The sequence below is a fragment of the Acanthochromis polyacanthus genome, chromosome 7 (assembly GCF_021347895.1).
Source record: "Acanthochromis polyacanthus isolate Apoly-LR-REF ecotype Palm Island chromosome 7, KAUST_Apoly_ChrSc, whole genome shotgun sequence".
Taxonomy (NCBI): domain Eukaryota; kingdom Metazoa; phylum Chordata; class Actinopteri; family Pomacentridae; genus Acanthochromis; species Acanthochromis polyacanthus.
In genome coordinates this window covers 2,703,528-2,729,504 of record NC_067119.1, presented here as the reverse complement: position 1 = coordinate 2,729,504, position 25,977 = coordinate 2,703,528, and the positions used below count along the sequence as shown (strand labels likewise).

Below are 25,977 nucleotides of genomic sequence, written 5' to 3'. Positions count from 1 at the left end.
CCAATTAGTTAATTAGTCATTTAAAGGAATAAAAATCCAAGTTTTACGTCAAACCCTGGACTTGTTGTGGATTCTCAGAGACATTTCATCTCATCAGGAAGGTTTCTGCAGCTTCCACTGACTGGAGGGAAGAAGTTGTGTTTTGCTGCCATCTGTGGTTCAAAGCTGTTTCACCTTTAACACACCTGAGAAGTGGAAGCACAGCCAGCAGTGATGTCACAGAGTGCTGGAGTTCACCTGAACATCACTGCAGCAAGGTGAGGATTTCCACAGGTGGAGTTCCTCTTTAATGTCTGTCTGAGTTTACTTAAGACTTAAAATTCTCCCAGTGCTGTGATTTGTAAATGTTTGACTTTTCTGTGGATAAAAATGTTTAGTTTTTGGGATTTTTGCCTTCAAAGTCAAGACTTTTGGACCTTTATGTAGATTTTATCAGTGTAATCAATCGAAAGTTGTTTTTTGAGTTTTTTTTTTATCTGCTCAAAGAAACGGGTCTTTCCACAGGCACATAGATTGGTAGTAAGGCGTAGTTTGGAAACATGCTGTCTGTCTTCATGGTCAGTATCAAGCTCATTACTTCTGTCAGTCTCACTCACTCAGATTGTTGTCCTGTAAGTTTATCTTGATAGTTTTTTTGTTCAGATTCTAGTCAATAAACAGTTTAAATTCCAGCTATTTTAGAATTAATTTACCCCTTTAAGTTGTGTTTTCTGTGTAAAATACAGAATAACAACAGTCAGTCATTATCTGTGTCCAGCTGCTGTCCAGTCTGAGTTTACTTACTGAGGATGATGAACACCGAGGATTTCTTCTTTGGAGAATCAAAAACATCTGGAAATACAAAGATAAGGTAACTCATCATATTCATCCATGTATTTCTATGTGTTGTACAGTTAAATCATTTGAATAAAACTGACTAAAGAGTGTCGTTCAGTATAGCCTTCTTTAACCCTTGCCTCAGGTTAAATCAGGACCAGCTCTCCGTTTAAAGGGTTAGATTCTATCTGCCTATTAGTATTCCACCTAACAGGTTTCAGCAGAATAATTAAGCTGGTGTCGAGGAATACTCGCCTAGGTCCTAACTGTCTTCTTCCAAACGTCTTACCCCTCTTACTCCCATAAATACTCTCTTACTAAGCAGCCCTCCTAAGTAGTAGAATTGATTTATTGAACACGTTTGTTAACGACAGCTTTCCTCTTAAAACTGTGGCACTTGTTGATATTCCTAGGTTCGTTTTAGAGGTTTGGATAACTAACCTCAGGGGTAATGTTTAAATAACTAGTTGGATTAAAGTAACCTTTAAGAACCATTAGATTTAATGCACACAATCAACTTAACTTTTTACCACTATGCAGAATAAGTGAATCATAATCATTTCATTAGACTTCTCTTTAAATGCAATATAGCGTTTTATTAAGCAATTATTAGCAGGGGCACAGCATTAATTCATGATTAAACAATTTAATTATTTCAGATTATTTCAAACTAAACTAAACTAAGCTGAGCGTACCTGAGAATCTTCTCTAATTAGTAAATTTAGGAGAGAGAGCGGACAACCAGGCCTTAGCTGCCACTCCCGGTCTTGACCTGCGTCTAGTTGAACTCCTCCGTGGACCAGCAGACTCGGTACGAAGTCTTCTTTGTGGGCAGAGGGTGTTCTTCATAGGCAGGGGGAGTGGAGAGGTCCCGATAGCCAATCGTTGATCTGGCAGTTATCTTTAGTAGCAGCTGGAACACAAGTGCGGGCGTCTCAGCTGTCTTCTCAGTCGGATGGTGGTGGTGGAAAGCCCCCGTCTCATCAGGCTGTGGTGGGTCACTGGGTCCTCCAGCCCCTGGAGTGGAGCAGCCCTCTGCTGCTGCCTCCTGTGCCTCTCTGGATGCCATGGGTGCTTGCCTCTCTTCATCTCTTTGGACAACTGCAGACCTCTCAGGACTCTCCTTTCAGCAGAGTGTGGTCCTCGCTTGTTGAACAAAGTCAGAAAAAGACTTTGCCTCCAACGATGTTCTCAGCGAACTCTGGAGCCTAAGTCCTGCGTTGTCTTCACGTCTCTTGGGCAAAAGGGTCCGGTGTCGACTCTGCAGAACTTTGGCGATGCTCCCCGGCAGCTCCGGCGAGCAGCATCTCTCCCCTCCGGGGGAGAACTCCCAATTCAGTGTCTGTGTCTCTGGGTTTTATACCCTAGCTCGACTTCAGCTTAGCACATACACATTTTCACACACAATTCTAACTAATAGGTACGCCCAGGTAATTAATTCATAGGTTTAAGACACAACCTTCTTCCTATCACGCATACATCATTCTTTCCATCTTTTCTGTTAACACATCCACTTGTTACACACACTTCAGTTGTCATGACAATGTAGGCCTGAGCCCATCCTGTCATCCTGTGGAAACTCCAAGTTCCTCATTTCTGAGGAGACTTCTGCTTTTCCCATCCTGTCTGCATACAGCTCAGAACAGCACAGATTACTTCCATTCAAAACTCACTTAGTTACACTGAATCACTTCTTTAAATCATTTTTCTTAGCATGATCAAATAACTTATTTTAAATCATTCTCTTCTATAGCAATCATCATTTCCAGAATATATATCAGTCTATTAAAATCATTCTTGCATCAAACATAAGCATAATCATGTGGTTAACTTATATAGTTTCTCATTTTAACTTTTCATTGGTCTGCTTAAAGCTTTTATTTAGGTGGTGGTTGCTCCTGGGATCTCAAATAACTAGGCCCCACTTGACAAGAGCTGATATCACACAGTGGAAGATTGACAAATGCATCTTAATTAGTTTTTATACTTATGATGCTGATTTAAATGTTCAAACTAACTACAGCTGCAAACAGAAAACCTCTTTTTGTTTGACACTAATTTTTCTATCTGAAATATTTCTATACAACTGACAAGGGCTGCATTATTATGGACAAAATGAAAATCAGGATTATTTAGATCAATTTTGAGATCATTATTTTTATTATAATTATAGGTGGATGTTTTTATTTGTTCTCATTTAAATAAACAAAGCGCCACTTTGACTTATGTTTAGCTACGTTCCTGCTAAAGTACAAATCAGCATCAAAATCAGACTTAAAACGATCTTCAAGATAAACAGAAATGAATTAAATTGGATCCAAAAATGCCTTACTTATTAAACATCTGGTTACTGATAGACTCTATGGTTTACAGATGTTCCCTAAAAGCCTCACAGTCATCAGTAGAAGCTCAGTGCTCAGAGAACCTTCTAGTCTCCATCAGTTGCTGCAGTTCAGACAGCTGAGACCAAACATTAGCTTGAAATAAGGAGTTCTGACGTCACATTTACCTGAAACCAGGTGGGTTTATCTAACGGGCTGTTTTCTAGGAGCAGAGCATTTTGAATATCAGCATCACAGTCAGTTAATTACTTTCATTTAATTACTGAAAGCCAAAATCCTGATTGTGATTCATAGTTGACCCTTTGATGGGCAGCATGTGTCAAAATTGACCCAAATCCAATGGAAATGAGGATCTCCTGAGTCACACTGTTCATCAAAGGGTTATTTTGCTGTGCAGCTCCACAACCGGAGTTTTTTCTGTTCTTGCAACCAAATCTTCATGTTCAGTGTTTCTGTCCTGATGAGCACATTTCAGCTGCAGCTCAACAAACCCTTTTAAATAAAAGTAAACTCGGGGCGCCCGTACAGCTTAACAGGTTAAGCAGGTGACCCATGTACAGGGGCTGGTCTCCGACACAGCGGCCCGGGTTTGATTCCTGCTCACGGCCCTTTGCTGCATGTCTTCCCCTTACTCTTCTCCCCCGTTCTCTGTCTGCCTTCACTACAGCTATCCAAAAAAAAAGTAGACGCCTTAAATCAGAGTGAGTGATGCTCTATCAGACAGACCTCATGGAAAGTGAGAACTCTGAGGGTTTTTTGTATGAAGCAACAAAAACAGTTGTAGTGTGATGAGTTTGAGTTTCTTCACAGCGTTAATACAGAAACAATGAATCTACAGCAGTAAATGCAACGTTTGCTGATCAACAGTCAGCACTAAAGTTCAGCCTGACGTGCAGAAAAACAACTTTTAGAGAATTTAACTCATGACATTTGTAGTCAATGTGAAGTTCAGTTTACTAAACCCAGTTTATCCAGTGACTCAGTTCAGTTTAACCCACAGTGATGAAGAACTCCTGCTGGGTTTTCTCCCTTCACTTGTCTGACTCAACATAAACACGTACAAGTTAATTCATTCTTCAAAAAATAAACCAGAAAAACAGCCAAACCAAAGACAACCTGAAATCTTATCAGATCAACAGTTGAATTCCTGTTCCGCCACAACAGAATGAAGCTCAAAAAATAACTTGTAGGTGGAACAGACCAGAAAAGTTCGAGAAATAAGACAAAGAAGACAGTGGACAGCAGCCAGCATTTTAATGGAGGTACAAGTTTTTTGGCTGAGGTTCAGGAGCAGGACCACACCTCAGTCATCCTCCTTCCTGTCCTACGTTTATACATACACCCCCTGTCAAAAGTTGTAGGATGAGAAAGCGTCCTACAACTTTTGACAGGGGGTGTACCTCTCTGCTCTGACCACTTGTTCTTTCTCCTTTTTGTGCCCCACCCTCCCAATACTTCTGCCTCCTTTTAATGTCTTTTCCTTTTCCTAGAGGCTCTGCTGGCCTGGTAGCTGCAACTGATCCCTGACTAAGCTTTCATCTCAGTCATCACTACATAATGATCCTTTGCATCCAATAAACAATCAAGCTTCAAATCAGTGGTGTGGTCCTTACTAGTGAACTGTAAATTCAACAAGATGTGAATTCATCTCATATCAAATGTTTAGAATCACAGAGAATCTCTCAGACCTGACTGCTGCTACTTTATAAGACAAACAGAAAACTTTATAAAAATCCAGACACGTTCCTTAATAAACATTCTGTAAACATCACCAACAATAAACCTGTCAGTAGAAACACTCTGCTGGACTCACCTCAGAAACATCCACTCAGACTGATGACAGGAGTCAGAATGAAACTGTTCACTCATGTGGAGCTGATTTTCTGCAGAAATCGCTCGTGACAGCGTCATGTGATCTTCATATTTCTGTTAGGTGTGTGGATGTGGTTGAACCAGACTAACAAGTTATTAAAACTATCCAAACAAGCCTTCATCTACAACCTGCGTTAAGGTTTAACTCTATAAAATAACAAACATTTCCTGTTTTAAAGAATCTTTAAACTCACTTTAACTTCCATTAGAGACTCATTCCTGCTGTTTAAGGAGTAAAATGTGAAACTGAAGTGTTTGATCTGAGATTAAACTGAAAATGATCACTTCTACATGTCCGTCCACACACAGACACGCTGTGTTCACTTTATCTGAAGGTTTTATTCTGGTTTATTCTCCTGCTGAACTCTGATTCAAACTGAAGAAGGTTCATCACTTTCTGGATGTTTGAATCATTTTTATTTGTCTGTTCCATTCTGAAGTTAATTATTATTCATACAAACAACATTTTCACTGAGTGCTGCACTGACACAGCTTTATGTTTCTGTGTGTAAAATCCAGAAGTTTAAATGTTAAGTGATTTGTTACATGTGGTTGTGTATGTGTGTAGTTTCTCCTGTGCTTTGTGTGTGCTTCCTGTCTATCTGCCTGTTTACTTTTCAAATAGGGCTGTGCCATAGAAAAAAGACAGGATTGGTCGAGCTACCAAAGAAAGCAGTACTTAAGGTGGAAGGATGATGTTGCTGGAAGTGAGAGACAGTCGGATGGGTTGGCCGTCCTCCACTGCATCCTAACCAGCACACCCAGCTTTAGCACAGTGTTCTTTGTGTGGACACAGCAAGTAGTGTGGTAAATGTATGGTAGGAGTGAGCTGCCACTTTGGTTTAAAGTGTTTTCTCTTGTTTACGTAGAAAGGGAGCCAAAACTTTCTGTTTATTTTAACCACTTTTATTTTGGTAGGTAAGACTGACTCAGGGATAATGTGGCTTTTGTTTATGTTGGTTTTTGTTTTTGTCAACCACAACTTTTGTTATCACATTTATAGTGAATAAATTATTCATGTTCTCAGAGGAAAAAGTGTTTGTGTGGCTGCTTGACACCTGTGAAGGATGGCATTTCATGTTGCGTTCAAACAACCCCGAGGCTGGGCGTAACAGATTCCAAAAGTGAAAGTTGTGTCCCTGAAGTAGAAACTGACTGAAACTAAACTGAGAACTGCTGTGATTTCTGATCGACCACTTCTGCTGTTTTATTAAAGTTTATTTCCTACTCAGATCTGAACATTTTAAATCATGTGAAGTGTGTTCAGACCTCAGAGTCTTTTCCAACATTTGAATCTCTCATGTGAAGCTGAACTCAGTATGTTTGTGAATATGTGGACTGCTGCAGTTTGAAACAAACAGCTTCTTCATCTTCCTCAGATTTAAGCTTTATGCTGCTGTGACGCTGTTTTATCAGAACATCTGACCAGACACTTTCCACTCAAACTTCCTCCCACAGTCCAAAGACACTCTGAGGTGATTCTAAAGTGTCTGTAGGTGTGAATGTGAGTTCCTGATGGATGTTACCTGTCCAGGTGAACCTTCACCCTCAGTCAGATGGATAGACTCCAGCCCCCAATACCCTACAGAGGATAAAGTGGTGTGTAGATAATGGATGATATTATATTAGACTTTACATATTTACATGTTTAAGTCTTCATGTTTGTCTCTTTAGATATACTTCATTGTCTTTCATATTTAGTACTTTCAGAGAAATAAAACTTGATTTGTGACTTTTTTGAACAAATTTAAATATTATTATAAATACCCTACAGTGTGATTTATGATGTGAATTTACCACAAAATATTACATATTAGTTTAAACCTCACAAAATTATCTAAAATGTACATTTATCTGACTTTGAATTTAAATTGACTCCCAGTGTGTTTGAGTTTCTAAACAAAATTTTCTGCTCTTCTGAAGTTCTTAATCTCTTGAAAATTTTTCTCTAAATAAAGCCTCATATTGTTGTAAATCCAGAATCTAACAATTGTTCGCATCCTCAGAGGGTTCTTGACTCTTTTCTCCTGGTTTCTGTCCTCATAAATCTCTGCCAGTCTTCTGTCTGCCACACAGTCTTTCTTCATCTCCTGCCTCCATCTTTGTTTTGGTCCTTCCCGCCCTCCAACGGCCGCTGTCCAATCACAGCTCAGCAACCGTAACTAGGCAGGAGGCCTGTCAGAGGTCAAAGGTGAAACGGAGAAGCAGAAATCCTCCGAATTTAGAAGAAAATGTGATATTTTAGTGGTTTTCCTGCAGCTGGAAGCTCCACAGCAGAGATGTGGGATGTGGATTAAACAGTGTGGAAGAGCTCAGTCAGCGCTGAATCCATCAGAGAGCCACAGAAACTCCTCCGTTTGCTTCGAGGTAAGATGCTAGCTAACGCTAGCTAGCTTAGCTGACGGCTGTTAGCCAACAGAGACGCTGAATATTAATTTTTAATAATTATAAGTGACTTATGAGCATGAAACTAAATCTATGGATCAAACTCACCATGTGGGAGCAACAATCTTTTGGCAAATATTTTTTCTTGTCAGTGAGCTGAAGACATTAACTAATGGAGGCTGCAAGGAGTCAAAGCTAAATGTTAGCTTCAAATAGAACAATATATTGACTTAATCTGCTGTGAAGCACACATGAGAAACAATTGAAAATGTTTGGCTTTTAAAGCTGTTACGAATGTTTTGTAGGTTTAAAGAAAGTTTTGATAATTTTTTTTTTTTACAGAATGATCTGTTGAAACATTTTCTGATTCAGACTCTGTGCAATGTCACAATTTCTGAAAATGGAAGAATCTGTTCAGTACAACAGTATTGATGTGTATTTTTTATTTACATTTTAAATGATGTCCTTACATGTTTTCTCTGTCTCCTTTCACTGCTGTTGGATTGTTAACGACTTATTTTATCTTATGGATGATTCTGTGCTTATCGGTTAAAGCCGTCATGAAAAAAATCTTTCAGCTCATATTAACAACAAAAACTGATGATCCAGAAATCAACTGGTGATATTTTCTGAACCATATCTGTCATGTCACAGTAGTACAAACTAAACACATAGAAAACTTCATCATATGAAATGTGTTAAAATGAAAAATGTGGTTCTTGGGAAATTTCCCTGGGCACGAGGAGTAATAAAGGATTATCTTATCTTAAAATAGGACTAGACAAACAGTTTTTAATCTGCTCATATTGTCATCTTCAAACCCCACTTGCACTTTTGTCCACCAGTGTTTTTGTTTTTGTGCTACAACTTGTTAAACCTGCTCAATCAGTGAGGAAAGGTCAAAGAAAATGTCGTTCTTTTCATTTTTGTGACTAAATATTTCATATTAAAACTATTCTACGTTAAGTTTTGTATTATTGTGACCTGCAGCTACATGTGGTTCAGAAAATATCACCAGTTGATCTACTTTTATTCCAGATTCTGAATCAGTGACGTGATGAGAAATAACAGAGAAAATGTCAGGTTTTTATCTTTAATAGTTTCTGAGATGTCGTCATTCAAACAGCCTCAAATTTAATGTGAGAAAAAACCTGCTTTAAGGGGTCTGCAGGCAGATTTAATATTAAAAATAATCTCAGAAAGTATTTGATATATTAATGTAAGATTTGACAGATAGCATTTAAATATCCATGATTTACTTCCACACAAAATAATGGAGACTTGAATAATGTTGTCTTTGATCTTTGTGAATTCTGAAATCTTTAGTTTTAATACATCATGTTTTTATGCACAACTGACTTTTTCATGTCTTAGATTATTATGATTCTATATTTTTATGTGTTTCGTAAATGCTGAGAGTATTTAATCAATTTGCTAAAATTCAAACTAAATTCTGACAGTTGAAGGTCTGTTTTGTGGACTTTGTAAAGAGAACAGTAGGTGGTCTAATGATTTATCCCAAAGCTTCTAGACAGTTACCAAGTATCACCAAGAAAAAACATTTTCCATAAACACTGTTAACGTCAGGGTTTACATAATAAATGCTTCAGACAATAACATAAGAAAGCGTTGTTGTCCTGACATGTCAGAGAGTTTGTGAGTTATATTTGGCTCCAGTTTGTAACTCAGAGTTCTGCAGTGAAGTCTTTAGATTTAATGTGAGTTTTCTCTGAACCGCTGCCTGTGACTACGTGAGGCCACCGCTCAGGAACAGATAAAACAGAGACGAGAAAATAACAAAAAGAAAACCAAACACAGAATACATCCATTTCTTCTAGAGATCGACTGATTATCGGTCGGGCCGATTATCGGCACCGATATTTGGAAATTTGACGTGCATCGGCCTTTTTTAATCCGACCGGCCGATATGAAGAAATCAATTTAAAACTGGATTATTTCGGCTCAGATGCAGCCGCGCCTCTCTCTCTCTTGCCTGCTGTCTCCTGCACTATTCCCCCCCTCCTCTGATTGGTTAAGCGGCAGAGGCAGAGCCTCCGAAGAAGAAGCTGACCTCACACACACTGGAGAGTGAGAGGAAAAGTTTTCTTGTGTGAGAAGCTCCGGACAGAAAACACGTGTCAAAGGTAAATGCAGAAAGCTCCTCCGAAATTGTAATAAACATCCCAGTACTCTGCATCTCACAACTACTACTAACGTTGCAGTGAGCAGCAGAATAACGTAAGAGCAGAGTAAACCTTAGCGGCAGCTCTGCTAACTCGTATTACGTCCCACACACCTTCAGTGTCCCACCCGCGGTACACTTTGAGATCTGCATAAGCAATTTGCTAAATGTCTGAAACTGCAAACGCGATTATATAAACACTATACGCCGATGGAAAGCTTAGTCTCATGAATCTGCCGGTATAAACCACTTTCAGATGTGATTACCACAGCGGGTGAGAAAAACACATTTGTCCGACAAAAACAAATATCCATCCGTCCGTTCTCTGTACACGGCTTTAACGCACACAGCGTGACTCACATTTCTGGGTTCATTATTACACACAGATGAAAATATTCCACAAAAAACGGCCATAATCCAACCTTGGACGTCCAGACAAAACAAGCCAGTAAACTATTTTGTCCAAAACATGTCTTGAAGTCGGTATATAATCCACGAATCAGTCGTTTTCAAGGAAATGCACCTCGCGATGCGCGTACAATTTTCCCTGTATTTCTCGTCATATTTTTATTTACAAATAGAATATTAGCGATTTTTTTGTGCTGAAAATGGCTGGAATTGACTGCAGCTGAAGACTGCTGATAATATCGAGATGGAAACAGTCCATGATAGAAAAGCATGTGTGTGTGATTAAGAGAGAGTGCATAAAAAACTCAGTTCACTTGTTTTAGGGAGTGCTAAGGTGGAGGCTGCTTAGCTTTTACCATAAAATTAGTTCGTCGATCTGACTCTAAACGCTCTGCAGACTATGTATTAGCAATGGGGAAAATACACCGTACTTTCCGGACAGTAAGCCGTTACTTTTTCTCACGCTTCGAACCCTACAGCTTATACAACGATGTGGCTAATGTATAGATTTCTACGGGCCAGCTTCATGCCGTCAATACGTTTATCCTCATCAGAATTAATTTACCGAACTGGTCACAGTTGACCAATGAAACTGTTCGAATTAAATCAAACGCACTCACGCTAAATTGTTCAGATCAGTCATTTTGTGCTTCATGCACACACCTTCATCATGGAAAACACACGAAGGAATGCATATGATTTAGCTTTTAAGTTAAAGGCAATCGATCTGTCGGTCAAAGAAGTAAACAGAGCTACTGCACGTATTTATTTTGAGATCTGAATATTCGGATCCTTATATTCAGGTGCGCTCAATAGTCTGGAAATCACGGTATGTAATGTGGAGAATAGTATGTAGTTAAAGTCACGTGAACAACTCTACAACTCACGACTACTAACGTTGCTATGAGCTTTCTGGTCCTATGATCTGAAAATGAACGGGAAGATGAGAGAGTAAAATTCAGAAATGATATTACTTTATAAAACCTCTGGAAGCAAGTTTTTATTTACATTTAGTAGAGATACTGCTGAGCCTGAGAACTCCTGCACTTTTTGTTTGAAGTTAAAACAAAGTTAAATTATTTCAGTTATATTGAACTTTTACTTTATTGTGAAAAAATTCAGGGAGCTATTATTTAAGTTTTTATTTGCATTTACTAGAGATAATGCTGAGCCTGAGAACTCCTGCACTTTTTGTTTTTGTTTGAAGTTTTAAAAAAAGATAAGTCATTTCAGTTGTATTGAAATTTTACTTTATTTACTGTGAAAATAATTCAGGGAGCTATTATTTAAGTTTTTATTTAACTTTACAAGAGGTGCTGCTGAGCCTGAGAACTCCCTGTATTTTTGTTGTGTTTGAACTTAAAACAAAGACAAGTCATTGTAGTTATATTTAAATTTTACTGTATTTTCTGTGGAAAAATTTCAGAGAGCTATTTATTTAACCTTTTACTCCACTTTATAAGAGATGTTTCTGAGTCTCGGAAATTCAGGCACTTCTGGAGCTATTATTTTATATTTGTGTCATTCAATAAACATGCTTTAGGCATTTCAATGAAGTTCAGTGTTTGCATTATTCAATTTTTTTACGCCAATTTTTACACTTTTACTGCAAATGAATATCGGCTCCAAATATCGGTTATCGGCCTCCTCTAACTACTAATAATCGGTATCGGTATCGGTCCTGAAAAACCCATATCGGTCTATCTCTAATTTCTTCCTCTTCTTGCAGCTTCCTGTTTCTGGTCCTCTCCTCCTCCAGAACCTCTCGGCCCTCCTGATGGATTAACCTGGCAATAGCCAGATTAATAATTGTGTAGAACTTGATAGTACTCCACAATATCAATCTGGGACCGCTCCATGTAAATCCGTTTGGAGGAAAGAGGCACGGATTGGACAATGCAACAGTATGTCCCGCCTCTGACAGGTTTGTTTTTAGCCAATCGCGGGATCTTCACAACGAGCGGAGCCAATTGGTAGATTAAACTCTGACCAAAACCCGTAGGTAAAAAAGCACAAATATCTTTACCATCCAGAGCCTCTCGTTGTTCTTTCTTCAAAGAAGTGATAGGAGATTCAGCTAAAACTGACTTAATAGCAGCATCTACACGATCGTTGTCCTCCGTTGCTGTGTTTGTTTTGATCTACTGGCTCTTGGTGTCGTCTTCACACCCGGATATCCCGCCCCACACACGAATACTGCTGTGTGATTGGCCCGTGCCAACTTGGCTCTGTACGAACAGTGAAAGCGGGAGCGGAGCAAGATGGTTTCTTGAGAGATTTGTGAACTCACAAATATCGCGAGAAATCAACTTGCTGGCAAAGTTACTGATGGATTCCTTCATAGAACTCCTTCCTTTCTTTGTCCCAGGCATCTCGTTGATGAGGTGGAGGAGTCAGGTGTGTGGATCATGTGCTTTATAAACCTGATTTAAGTTGGAATGTCTGAAGTTTAAAGTTTCAGAGCTCTAATGTGCAGCTGCATTCTGAGTCACTGAAGGAGAAAAATATGTGAACCTCCTGCAGTACCACTTCTCTACCAGCAGGTGTCCTCATGACACATCTCCTCTCTGATTGGGGTTTTAGTTCTAACAGAGAAATCCTGGAAATGTCCGACTTGTTTCATGCTGCAGCCCTCTGATGGAAACATTCATGATCGATTCCAAAAAAGGAAAATTAGTGACAGTTTGTGACAGATCTGGATCAGGATGTAAAATGAATATTACCAAATTCACCTTCTGCTTTTATCTTGTTCCAGGTTTTACTGCTAAATATCAGGTCAGAGGTCTGTTTTATTGGTGTCTGCTGCTGCCAGGTTTGGCTGGATCGGCTCCAGAACCACAAACTAAGAGGCCTTAACCTCTTAAGCCCTGGCCATATTTTTCAGAAAAAAAACGCTGGGATTTCTTTGGCCCACCCATGGGCCGACCGGGCTTAAGAGGTTAAAGAGTTCAGAAGTGACAAACCTTTGGAATTCTTCACTAGTTTTAGAAGATGAGGACATTTTTTTTTGTTTTCGCCCCGTACACACCAATGGACAAAACTGAAATTTTGACCCGACTAGCCTTGTGTCGCCATAGGCACGCCGCTCTCAGGGACGTGTCGATGGGCAGCTTCGCTCTTCAGGCCAATGAGCCGGTCAAGTGTAACGCTGTGCGGACGCGTTCATATGATTGGCTGAACAGTACACCCACCCCCACGTGGGTTGAGTTTTTGTGATTGGCTGAAAGGAGGGAGACATCTGATTGGCTCCAGAAACTTCCGTGTTGAAAAAAATGCATTTGTGAATTGAGACGACAGCAGGGGAGTCTCAAAAAAGATTCACACACAAAAGCAGTTTGTGAATGCAGAAATACATTTGTGAACTTTCTTAATTTATTTGGGGATTGTTTTTACTTTTTTACAAAAAGGCAAAGGTTTTTGTGTGCATCAAAAAATATTTATGTGGTGAAAGACATTTTTGTATTAATACCAGTTTACATTTGTGAATTCTTCTGAATTATGAGACTGTTCTAGCTCCATATCCATCTGCATATTATATTTTTTCTGATGGTCTTAATGTGTGTTTGACAGGTAAAATGTTTGGAAAAGGATTTTTTTATGGTCTGAATTGTAATCAACTCTATGAGCTGGTGTCTAAAGCGTGTGTGTGTATGAATGGGTAAAGAAGACTACAATGTAGTGCTACATAATAATAATAGTAGTAGTAGCCTAGTAGTAATGGTAATAATAATAGTAGTAGTAGTGTAATTAGCGATAAAACTGTAATATATTGTAATTTTCAAAATTGTTTTGAAGTTGTAGTGTGAGTGTGTATTTGCGTTGCAGTGATTCCACTTCAGCAGTATACTGTATGTGAGTAATTATTAAATACAGTGTACAAGTTCAAAGGTTTGTTGTGTTGTCATAATTTTTAGTACCAACCAAGACTCTGTTGAAGAGGTCCGGGGGGGGGGGGGGACTCAGACAGCTGTGAGCAGAAACTTCAGTAAAAGAGTCAGAGCCAGACTGTAGATTGTCTTTGTTGTTCTTCAGTTGTTTGCTGCTTCACCACATTAATTTCAGAGATTTTTGGTCATAAGTGGATTGTTTATATGTTGTCTTATCCTGGAATGTTCTCTTCATGTAGCTTTCAAAGTCTGAGTTGTGTTCAGAAACGTAGCTTTTCAAGGGTCTTTCACGGGTCAGAATCAGCACCACCATGTTCTTACTTACTGTGTTCTGGACACCTGAAGACAAATTCAAGTCAGCTCCAGAGAGAAACAGGGCAAAGATAGACGTGTTGTTGTTGGTCCTTCAAATGATCTGCGTTCATTAATATTTATTAATAATTGCACTTCTCATGTGTTTGTGTCATTTAGAGCTCAATATTTCTGTTGTGTTTGTTTGTGTATCAGTAGGTATCTTCCATATTAGTGTATCGGTGACTGAAAGTGAGCGTGCTCCTCCAGTTTAAAACGATTGTAGTAAAAGTCTGTCAGTGGAAAGCTGCAGGGAGCTCCAGCCTTTTACTCTGATTCATGCTGCTTTGTCCTTGTTTCCCTGAATCTCTCCAGCAGAGGTGGAAAGTGCAACGTTAGCATGAACCATAGAGACACAGCAGACACATGAATGGAAATACAACAGGCTGAAATACACTGAAGTGGAAGACCCACAACCTTAAAGTCTGATTCACTTTTAGCTCAGTTCAAAGAGCTTTAAGTTTGCATGACGTTTATTTTTAGTTGTAAATATAACAGTAAAGCTATAATCTTCATTATAAAAGAAATCATCGTCACATATTTCTTTTTCTCTTTTAATTTTTCTTTTGACCTAAACAAATGACTGTACTGTGATTCAGAATCCAGTCTAATCCAGATTAAAACACAATTAATGCTAGTGGGAGCAGTTTTCCTGATTGTAGAACTCTGGTACTGATTGTATTTTACAGTCTGAAAAAGTCTCAACAGGAAGCTGAATTGTTCACATAAAATCATGTTTTTAAACTTGACAAGATTAATAATAACAATTGAAAAGAACAGTCATCCATCAAACACTTTCACTCTTTAATTTTAGATTATTCATGAGTTACGTTTTCACCCTTTCATTTCAGATTACACATTACTGAGAATTACAGGATTTTATACTTTGTTTTCTATGGATTCAAAGGAGTCCTGGAACCATAGTAACTGACAACATTTTTAAATGTAGAACAAATAAAACCTTCAACCATAAGAACATAAATGTATACCACATGCAAAGAATCAGTGTCTGAAAAATGAAAGGTTGTTGTTGAATAAGTTCAATGCTGATTGGACAAACATGATTATAAACAAGTTACACAAAATCTACAGGGGGTCCTCGTTTTACGTCAGAGTTCTGTTCCTACGGATCGATGTAAGTAGATTTTCTCCTTAAGTCAGAACTGCGGCGTTACGTGCATCATATTATTGATCAGTTCTTTGGAAAAGTCATGAATACCAATGACTTTAATGCATGTATGAATCATTTCACAAGAAGATAACAGAATATGTGGCACCGTTTTTACAACTTGATCTAATAATGCTGATATTCGTTGGTGTTTTGCCCTTTTCTGAGCGTTTTATTCTGTCTAATTTCACTTCCATAGAGATGGTTTTCCTTTTCTTTGAAGCATCAGAAGAGTCTGACTTACGCTGGGAGCCATAATGAAGGACAAAAAGTTAGTGAATGTAGCACAATCCAAGGTGGAGTACAACCGGAGAATGTAAACAAAGCCGTCTGATAGCGCCATGTGACGATATATTCCTCTGCTCTGCTCACCAACTAGTTCCACATAACAATGAAATGCTGTAGGTGAAGGACGTCGTAAACCGAGGACCTCCTGTAGTCGTGATCTGACAATCGATAATTAGGTGTTTAAAAGTCTGTGCTCAATATGCGGATAAATCAGTGATAACCAAATATTATTTTCACACTATTCATATAAAAACTGCTAATGTATAAATGAAAACCACACCCAGCTAGCAGGGAATATTGGTAAAATATCAGCTAACATCAACTGAAAGCTCTAATGTTCAAAGAAAACTTTACGGAGATTTGTCATTTCAAAAAATGTGAATTACAACATAAAGATCTACAATAACAAAAGAAGAACGTTCTGAAAACAACATTAAACAATGTCTGCCAGATGTTGAGTCCTGGGATCATTTTATCAAACGTTCCTGTAGCAATATAAATGAATTCTAAGCAAATGACCACAGATCCAGTATTCTGAGGATGTTTCAGGAATGTTGTTGAGGAAACACTGTTCTATAAACATTCCTACAGTGTTCCATGAAACAAAAGAAGGATGTTCTGAATACAACATTTGGAAAACATTGGAAGAACATTGGAGCAAAAACAGTGTTCTCAAAAACATTGTTAGAACATCTTTGGAGAATGTTGTGCATTGAAGAAGAACATTGTAAGAACCTAAGGAAACATTACTAGAACTGCAGAATTTCCTCAAACAAAAACTTGCCTGTATCCAAAAACCAGCGCAAAAATAATTTGAACTCCGACAGCACCGAGCTGCTCCAATAAAAACCAAAATCCTGGTCCTGATATAAATCACTGACCACAGGTCAACAGACACTGAAGGAGACCATGAAGGAGAACATGGTGGAGTTCAGTGATGACATCTGTAGCATCACATTGAACGATGACTGAAGGAAACTGAGAGCTCCAGCAGTGGAAGGATCATCAGCAGATCGTACATTTCTTGTCATTTTTCTTCTTCCAATCCTTTATTTCTTGTTCTTGCTTTTTCTTCAAGTCCTTCAGTTCTTTAAGTTGTTTTTCTTTCTTCTTCATTTCATCTTCTAAGTTTGTTTTTTCTTTAACTACGTCTTCTTTTTCATTCTCTTTTCTCTCTATTTCTTTTTTGAGTTCCTTTTCTTTGTGGCTTGCCAGGTCCTCTAACAGATTGTAGTCTCCTTGTTTCTGTTGTATTTCTGCTACATGCTTTTTGCTCAGATCCTTCAGTTCCTCTTTATGTTTTTCTATCAGAGCTTCAAAGTCTTTGCTGTATTTCTCTTTGAACTCATTGAACTCTTCGGCTTGTTTTCTTGCTTCTTCTTCATATTTCTTCTTCATCTCCTCCATGTTTTTCTTGTAACCTTCCTCGAATTCTTTCCTCTCTCTCTCCTCTTGTTCTCTTCTGTTTTGGTCTTCTTCTTTTCTTTTGTGCTCATTTTCTTCTTTTTCCTGCTCATATTCTTCTTGGAGCTTTTTGAGTTTTGTTTTCTCCCTCTCTCTGCTCAGCTGAGCATCTTGATATCTTTTGTCCCACCATTCTTTCCTTTCCTTCTCCCAGGCCTCTCGCTCCGTTCTCATTTCCTCTCTACTCTCCACCAGCTCCTTATCAATGCTTTCTTTTTCTTTAGATTCTGATTTGATCATTTTCTCTAAATCTTCAAGTTTCTGTTGCCACTCTTGTCGTTGAACTTCGTCCTGTCTTTTCCTCATCCTGTCGTCTTCTTGTCTTTTCTCTTGTTCTTTCTTTCTCTCATCACGCTCTTTCTTGATATTTTCTTCCTTTTCCTTGAGTTGCTTTTCTCTCACATTTCTCTCCTCTTCAATTTCTGTTATCTGTTCTTCTATTCTTCTTTTCATTTCTTCCTTTTCTTCCTCATGTTTTCTTTCCAGCTCCTCCATCTTTCTCTTCATCTCTTCTTCCTTCTCTTTTAAGATTTTCTTCATTTCTTTCTGTATCGCAGCTTCAGCTTCTTGCAGCATCTCGTTGGTGAAGCAGCTTCCTCCATTTTTCTTCACCATGGAGTCGATCTTTGTTATCAGTTCACTGACTTGTGTTCGGTTTTGTTTAATGCGGTTATTAAACACGTGGTATCTTCCTCCACAGTCAGAGATCAGCTTCTTGAAAGAATCGTCACATTCTTCTTCAAGGTATTCTTCAATGGACTGCTCATCTTCCTGCAGTGAATCTCCTTTTGTGAAAAGAATGATGGTGAACTTTTCTGAATTCTTCCCAAAACCTTCTTTGATGAGTTTCAGTGCCTCCTTCTCCTCTGGTGTGAATCTGCCGATCTGTAACACCAGCAGGAAGACATGTGGTCCTGGAGACAGAAGACTGATGCATTTCACCATCTCTTCATTTACTTCTTCATTAGACAACTCTGTGTCAAACAGTCCAGGAGTATCGACCACGACAACAGGACGTCCGTCCACTTCACCCACTGACTTCTGACAAAGTTTGGTGACTGAAGTTTGACTGGATTTGGCTGTGAACTCTTTTCTCCCCAGAATGGTGTTTCCTGAAGAACTCTTTCCACTGCCAGTCTTCCCGATCAGAACAATCCTGAGACTCTCTGAGCTCTGCTGCTCTTCATCAGCTATGAAACCAAACAGAGTTATTTAAAGTATGAACTTATTGTACAACAGGGTTTAGGAGAATCAAGTACAACAAAAAATAAAAACAGTGAATACTGACCTTTGACCACATCAGATTTTTTCAGTTTCTTGATTTCAGCCTGTTGGTTGGTGATGACTGCTTCTAGCTGTAGAATCTTTTCCCTTTGGCCATGAGCAAACGTTCCTGTTGTGTAGCTGTGAGGTTTCTGATCTGACGGTCTCATCTTGTCCACTTGATCCAGCAGCTCTGGGATCTGCTGCTTGTCCTTCATGTTGAAAATGATGCATCTTCCTCCACAGCTCTGACAGAGCTCCTGGATGTCACTGTTCTGTCTGATAAAGTTAACAACAGCTGGAGCTGTAGGATCTGACTCCACAGTGAACAGAATCAGGGTGAAGTCTGTGACTTTAGAGCTGAATGTGTTCTGGATGGTCTTTAACTCTCCCTTGTCTTCATCAGTGAGGGGACCCACAGGTAGGACCAGGATGAAGGCATGGACGCCCTCAGGATCACAGAGGGAGATACACCTGAATGATTCCTCCATCACTGCCTCCTGAGGTTTTCCATACAAGGCAGGCAGCTCCAGCAGGGAAACCCGACGTCCACACACCTCTCCCTGGGTTTTAACACACTCTGATGAGTCTTCAGGTCCACCAAACTTTCTTTGTCCCAGAATAGCGTTGACTGCTGAAGTCTTCTCAGCTCCTCTTCTACCACACAGGACCAGGTTCAGAGGAGGTCTGATGGGTTCAGATTTTGGTCTTCTTGTCTCTTCAGTCAAAGTGAGGAAGGTTCCTTTGCTTTCATGCACAGTGTTGTTGATCTTCCTCATCAATGTTCCATAGTTATCTTCTGACATGTTGTAGTGTCTTCCTCCACAGTCTGTCAGGAGTTCATTAACAGGGAGATTCATTTTTTCATTCTCATGTGTTATGATGACCATGGAGTGTTTGAAGGCGTCTTCACCAAACAGACTCAGGATGAACTTCAGAGTTTTTCTGTTTTCTTCAGTGAAATCTGAAGGTTTCACTAACAGCAGCAGAACATTTGGTCCAGGAAAACAGAGATCCACACATCTATTCATCGCTTCTCTCACTGTTTCCACAGACAGACTGAAGACGTCTGGAGTTTTCACTACTGTTAATGATTTTCCTTCCCAGTCTCCACACATGGCCACACAGTGCCTGGTTGGAGAAAGTACCGGTATTTGGTAATGGAAACCTTGGTGACCGATGATGAGGTTACCCAGTTTTGTCTTTTTGTCTTCACTTTTCCCCAACAACACAATCCTGAATGCAGATGCTGTTGATACAACAGAGAGACAAAATGCTAAAAAATTATTTTAATGTTTTTAACCATCACATAGAAACAGTTTGTTTTACAGACACATTTTAAATTGGGAGGAAGGTACCAACTAGTTCTACTGCGACTCACAATGTCCACATTTTGTTAATAATGTGATGGTATTATACTTGACTTCCTCCAACCAATTTACATTGTTCCTGTTGTAGGCAATACAACATAAAACATAACAGTTGTCTATATGTGTGTCATTGAGTGGAGCTAAATGGAAATACATTTGCAGCCATCTTTTTTTTCTGAACAGATGTTACAAAGATTTTTACTCCAACAAGCACTAGCTGAGTGTGCTGATCGAGCCAGTGTTCACTACTATGAACACTCGCTCATAAAAAACACAAGTGCTGCGAGAGGTCATGGTCGCAGAGCAAGTGCAGGGGAGTGCATGCTTGGCTAACTACTAATCCACACAGTCTGGCATTTCCCACAATCATGCTAGCTGATGTGCGCTGCTGCGACAACAAAATGGACCATATTAGACTCTGGAGAGCTTCCCAGTGCAGTGTGATGGACTACTGGACGGGTTAATTCTCCACAGTGGTAAGCTGAGAAGGGCCTCTCGGTTTACCAGATGATGGCTGAAACTGATTGATCAGATTTCATGATTAACCTGATCAATCAGTCTGAGCTGTGCCCCTGCTTACACTCTTTTTGCTAAGCTAACAGCTAGCTGTATTCTTCACACATCATGTTGCTGCAAGGACAAAAAATGCAGCAAATGCACAGCAATGTGTCTCAATGTGTCACTTTGGTTTGGAAAATATGATTTAGTTTTTTTGGATGATGTATGCATGTAGCAGAGTGGTGAACATCCAGTCACAACAGCAGCAAACCTCAACTGCTCATTCAGAGACACATTTTCTAATCCAGGCAAAGGAATTTTTTTTTCTTATATTTTGCAAGACTGTCTAACTCAGGTGGTTTGTAGTTGTACCCTAAAACTATGTAAACTGGATTTTGAATATTCAAGTCCATTTAAGCTGGTGTCCTTGTTACTGTGTTCATTTAAATGTGAATCTCAGGCTCTGCTGGGGTTTGTGATCTCAGGGACTGTCTGTGTCGTGCTTGCTCAGATTGTTCCAGAACATCACTCAAGCAGTTGTTACTAAACACAAATACCTGTCATTTAGAAATATATGATTAAACCTGACCGTGTCCTGTCTGAGCTAGTTTTGTGATGAATTGACTTACCCTGAGATGAATGATTGGTTCCTGAAAGTGAGAACTGAGCAGAGATTTCTTTAGTTGCATGCAACCCTGTAAAAATATGACATTAGTTTGCAGTATTTAGTAGGAGAATAGGAGGAACATGTATGTATTGAAAGTTTTCATCCTCTTGTGAAAATAGTTTTTTTTCACTCACCATAAGTTATAACAGCATCTCTGATTGGAGTCGGTGTTGTCTTTTGTTTCAGGCTTTCTAAAGTAGCTGTTGGGTCTTCAAATGCTTCATAGCTCACATGTTCTCCTTTGTTCCGTTTTAAAATTTGACCAAAGCATGTCAGCAGCTGGACACGGTCAAGGTCTTTCACCAAGAGTTTGTGTCTAAATTTACTGCTCAGGTCTTTTAAGGGACCGTTCTCCATGTGTTTCTCCTTCCAACCTGGACTCTCCTCTCTGGGCGTTAATATCAGCACCACTGAATGATCAAATGATCGATCACTGTAGTTTTCAAGGACTGTGCAGAGCCTCCGTCCATGTCCCTCAGTGAAATCTTCAGGCTGTACAACCAGCAGGAACATATGAGGACCAGGTGCAGAATATTTCACACAGTCTTTTATAAATGTTGTTAGTTCATTCATAGAGCTAGAGAGAGGTGGCAGATTTGGGGTGTAGATGACAGCTATTTTTTTGTTCTGCATCGGTCCACTGATTCTCATACAAGAGCTTTGTTCCTTGCAGGACAATGATTGTTCCAGAAGTATGTTTCCCACTTTTGTCTTCTCAGACCAGCTGCTCCCCAGCAGAACAACCCTCAGCTCAGACACTGAAATTTAGGAAACAAACAAAAGTTAACTCTGTGAACCTTTGATCTGAGAGGATAGACTACAATTACAAAGGAAGTCATTACTCATGTAAGCCGTAACAAAATCTGCTGATGTAAAAATCTGCAGGCTATACATGTACATATACATTTTTTAAATTCCCATAAAGTCCATCTGTTATTTGGGAACTTTAGTCATTTTGTTTATATGTGGTCTTCTATTTAAGATTGTCACTCTGCAGTCAATACATTGGTGACAGCTTAAAGGTGGGTTAGGATTTATTGGCATCTTCTTGTGAGGTTGTAGATTACAGGCAGCTCTCTATCCTTCCCATTCAAAGCAAATAGGAAAATCTGAGCTGAGGACAACACAAAATCTCTGAGTTAATGTTTTGTTGATTTTGGACTGCTGTGTAAAGACAGCTAGAACATGGTGGACTCCATGAAGACGACTGGCTCACTCAGTAGATACAAATGGTTTGTTCTAAAAATGCAAATCCAGCTTTCAGATGGTTACGAGCTTACATAATTATAATTACTATGTTCCATAGTTGGTCATCCTAATCCTACACTGTAGACATTTAAAAGACAAGTCAACATGATGTGTCTTTTTTTAGGTGTTGATGTGATCTGTTGAAAAGTGATGGAAAGTAACTTAAAGTACATTTATGTAGAAACTGCATTTAAGTGCCCCCCTAAATAGCCACCTTGTTATGGTGGAGGGATTTGAGTTATCCTGTGATCCTGGGAGCTATGTTGTTAGGGGCAATAGTCCCTGGTAGGGTCTTCTAAGGCATATTGGTCCTAGGGGAGGGACCAGACAGAAGGTAATTCATGTATTTCTAATGAATCACAAAGGTGCCACTTTATCTAGAGTAGTGAGACTGGGGCATCATCCTTGAGTCAGGCCCAGCAGGGTAGTTTGCCAGCAAGTGTCATGTGGCAGACACTTGATCAAAAGGACAACACAAAGCCACCGCTCAGTGGACCCACTGTTTGCAAGGCTGGACATTGAGGTTAGGTGCTATGCCATCCATGGAGTGGACAGGAGCAGGCACCTAGGCTTCCCTCTCTCTGTCTGGCATAGACTAGTTGTGGAAACGTGGAACTTGAGCTGGTATGTGAGATGGAGTGTTACCAACTAGATATAGCTGGGCTCACCTCCATGCACAACAATGGTTCTGGAACCAAACTCCTGCAGAGGGGTTGGACTTTCTCCTTTTCTGGAGTTGCCCAGGGTGAGTGGGACTGGGCAGATGTGGGGAAACTTACAAGCTCCAGCTGAGTGCTGCTCTGCTGGAGTTATATTTGGAGAATGAGAGAGTTGCCTCTCTGACAGTGAGTGTTGCAGAGAGGACATCTTTGACTGTTGTCTGTGCTTATGCACCGAACAGCAGCTCAGAGTACTGAACCTTCTTGGATTCTCTGGGTGGTGTCTGGGAAGGAGTGTTGCCTGCAGACTCCATAGTTCTCCTGGAGAATTTCAATGCTCACGTGGACAATGATGGAGAAATGTGGAATGGAGTGTGGAACAGCTAGAGTGATCTGAATCCAAGTGGTGTTCTTTTATTGGACTTCTGTGCTAATCATGGATTGGCCATAGCGAACACCAGACATAAGGCCATAAGGTGACTCATGACTGTACTTGGTACCACACACATTCAGGTGAATAGAGGAGCAGAGCTGTCAACTGATCACCACCTGGTGGTGAGTTGGATCCAATGGTGGACAGATCAGGGGCCTCATTTATAGAGCATGCGTACGCACAAAACAGGGCTAGAAAGTGTGTACACCGCTTTCTACGCAAAGGTTGTGATTTATAAAAACAAACTTGGCTTGAGAATGTGCGCACCGGTGCACCAACCTTGATGCTTGATGCTGGCGTACGCACAAAACAGGGCCAGAAAGTGGCGTACGCCTTTCACCTTTGCATAGAAAGTGACATACGCCACTTTCTCTGTGATTTTAAAAAAACAAACTTGGCATGAGAATATGCGCACCGGTGCTCCAACTTTGATGCTTGCTTACGCACATTTTGGAGACAGAGGGAACGGCAGTGCCGGAGGGTGAAGTGGTGAATTAAAGCCAGATTGATCTCAAACCTTTATTGTTATCACATATTAGACTTGTAGAGCCGGATAATCATAAACCCTCATTGTTGTAGATGTTCATATAGTGCGCCATTCGGCCTACCACTGTATTTGCAGAACTATGTTCATATATCAAACTTCCATCTTCAAATGATATAGAGCGGTGAGTGGCACTGATTGATTACTAATTTGGAAAAGGCATGTGACAATCAGTCCAATCGCTGATCAAGCGGATAAATAGTGGGTGACAGCCGTGTGTAATGTGGCACAATGGATGCGCTGGCATTGCTGGAAGATCACGTTAATGGTAGGCAGAATGGAGAGAGTTTTTAGGGACCACAGAGATTTTCTGGTCCATGATGATGACTGGCTAATAAGCGGATTTAGATTCCCTAGAGCAGTGCTCTTGGATCTATGTGCTGAACTGGGCCCTGTCTTAGACCGACCCACCCGCCGAAACCACGCCATCCCAGTACAGACACAGGAGCTGATGACTCTGGGGTTTCTGGCGATCAGCTCCTTCCAGCGGGAATTGGCCGACAGGTATGTGTTTTATATGAAGAATATATGAGGTTACATTTGTTGTCTAAATCCTATCTGGGTCTGATATACAGTTAGATGATGTCCTTTAGGTCTGGGATATCACAACCATCCCTCAGCGCAATAATGCCAGCTGTTTTGGATGACATTATAAACATGACCAGTCAATACATCAGGTTTCCTTACACTGTGGGTGAACAGGCCAACATTAAACGGCAATTTGCAGCGATGTCCCGTTTCCCAAATGTAATCGGCGTAACTGACTGCACTCATGTAGCTGTAAGGGATCCGAGTGAAGATGAATTTGTCCATGTGAACTGAAACAATGTACATTCAATCAATGTACAAATTATTTGTACATCGGACATGATCATAACAAATTTAGTGGCAGGGTGGCCTGGGTCAACACATGATTCATTCATCCTGACACACAGCAGTGTAGGGAAAAGACTGCAGGCCGGCACTGCGTGAAATGCCGTGGATCAGCAGCTTATTTATATACAGATACATTCATGAGTTACTTTGCATTGACCATTCATGGTAAAATGTGGGTGTGTTGTGGACGGGATGTGAGGTGGATCCACCTGCGCAATCTTCCAGCTGGTGTGTGAAATTGTGTGCAGCTGTGCTTACGCACAGTTTTACAAATCAGGGGCGAAGGGCGTACGCCTATTTCAAATTTTCGGCATACGCAAACTTTTAGTATGGATCCCATGCAATGTTTTATAAATGAGGCCCCTGGTGAACCCAGATGTGTAGTGAAGGTGAAGTGGGAACATCTGGCAGAGGCCTATGTGAGGGGGGTCATTGGTGGTTTTGCACATTTTTAAAAATGTTTTTGTGAATATTTGCTAAATAATTGTGTTCTGCATTCCGCATTATTGTAGAATTATTGTACATTATTGTATTGTGTCATTTACTGTTTTTATTGTGTCAAGTGAGATGCAGATGATTGAGGTCTCAGAAAGCACTCAGGCTCATTATGGCCTTAAGGTAACAAAGGTTTTGAAGCAGACAAATAAAGATCATAAGAAGAAACATTATAAGTTAACCATATGATTATGCTTGCTGAAATATATATACATTTTTGAAGTGTTGATTTGATTAAAGTAATGATTCAGATGATTTATTGTGTTCAGATTGAGAAGAATGATTTAAGAAGTGATTCTGTGTAAAGTAATCCTTGTTTAGGCTCTGTGTGTGCGTACAGGCCTCATAGGCTTGTGTGTCCAGGCCTTAAGAAAGCAGAAGTGCAGAAAACAACAGTCACCATGACTCGGCAGCCACAATGACATTGCAGCCTCCTCGGAAAAAAGGGAAGTTTGGGAAAAACCCAAGAGGGCTGGCTGAAATGTGTGTGTGTTAAACTGAATGTGGACACTGTGTATTTGCTGTAACAACATGACTTCTGTATTGCTGCTGTATGTGACAACAAGTTGATTGCATAAGTTAGACGGTGTCAGAAGGCGTACCTAGCCAGAGATGTGTGTAGAGGAGAGTGTATAAGAGCGGCAGCACAGAAGGGTTAGACGGGAGATGTTCGCCGGAGCTGCTAAGAAGAGCTGCAAAGGGAACTTGGCCGGAGTTCTGAAGAATCTTCACCTTCCTCTATTGCCCAAGAGACGGGAAGA

General features: G+C 40.0%; 2 protein-coding genes across 2 annotated transcripts in view; both read right to left on the bottom strand.

The window, feature by feature from the left end:
* LOC110946947 (GTPase IMAP family member 8-like) overlaps nucleotides 1–19,712 on the bottom strand; it is a 30,819-nt gene extending 11,107 nt beyond the window's left edge. Inside the window, exons 1-2 of the mRNA XM_051951106.1 lie at nucleotides 18,398–19,712; nucleotides 15,797–18,353 (exon numbers count right to left, since the gene is read on the bottom strand). Of these exons, the coding sequence (XP_051807066.1) occupies nucleotides 16,705–18,353; nucleotides 18,398–19,544 (2,796 nt within the window). The 5' untranslated portion in view covers nucleotides 19,545–19,712 and the 3' untranslated portion in view covers nucleotides 15,797–16,704. The remainder of the gene's footprint in view (nucleotides 1–15,796; nucleotides 18,354–18,397) is intronic.
* Nucleotides 19,713–19,847: 135 nt separating this feature from the next.
* LOC127534841 (GTPase IMAP family member 2-like) lies at nucleotides 19,848–21,723 on the bottom strand (the record flags this gene model as incomplete). The annotated part of the gene is made up of 1 exon (XM_051951105.1): nucleotides 19,848–21,723. A coding segment is annotated over one exon (636 nt), but the record flags the coding sequence as incomplete, so codon positions are not given.
* Nucleotides 21,724–25,977: the final 4,254 nt, after the last annotated feature.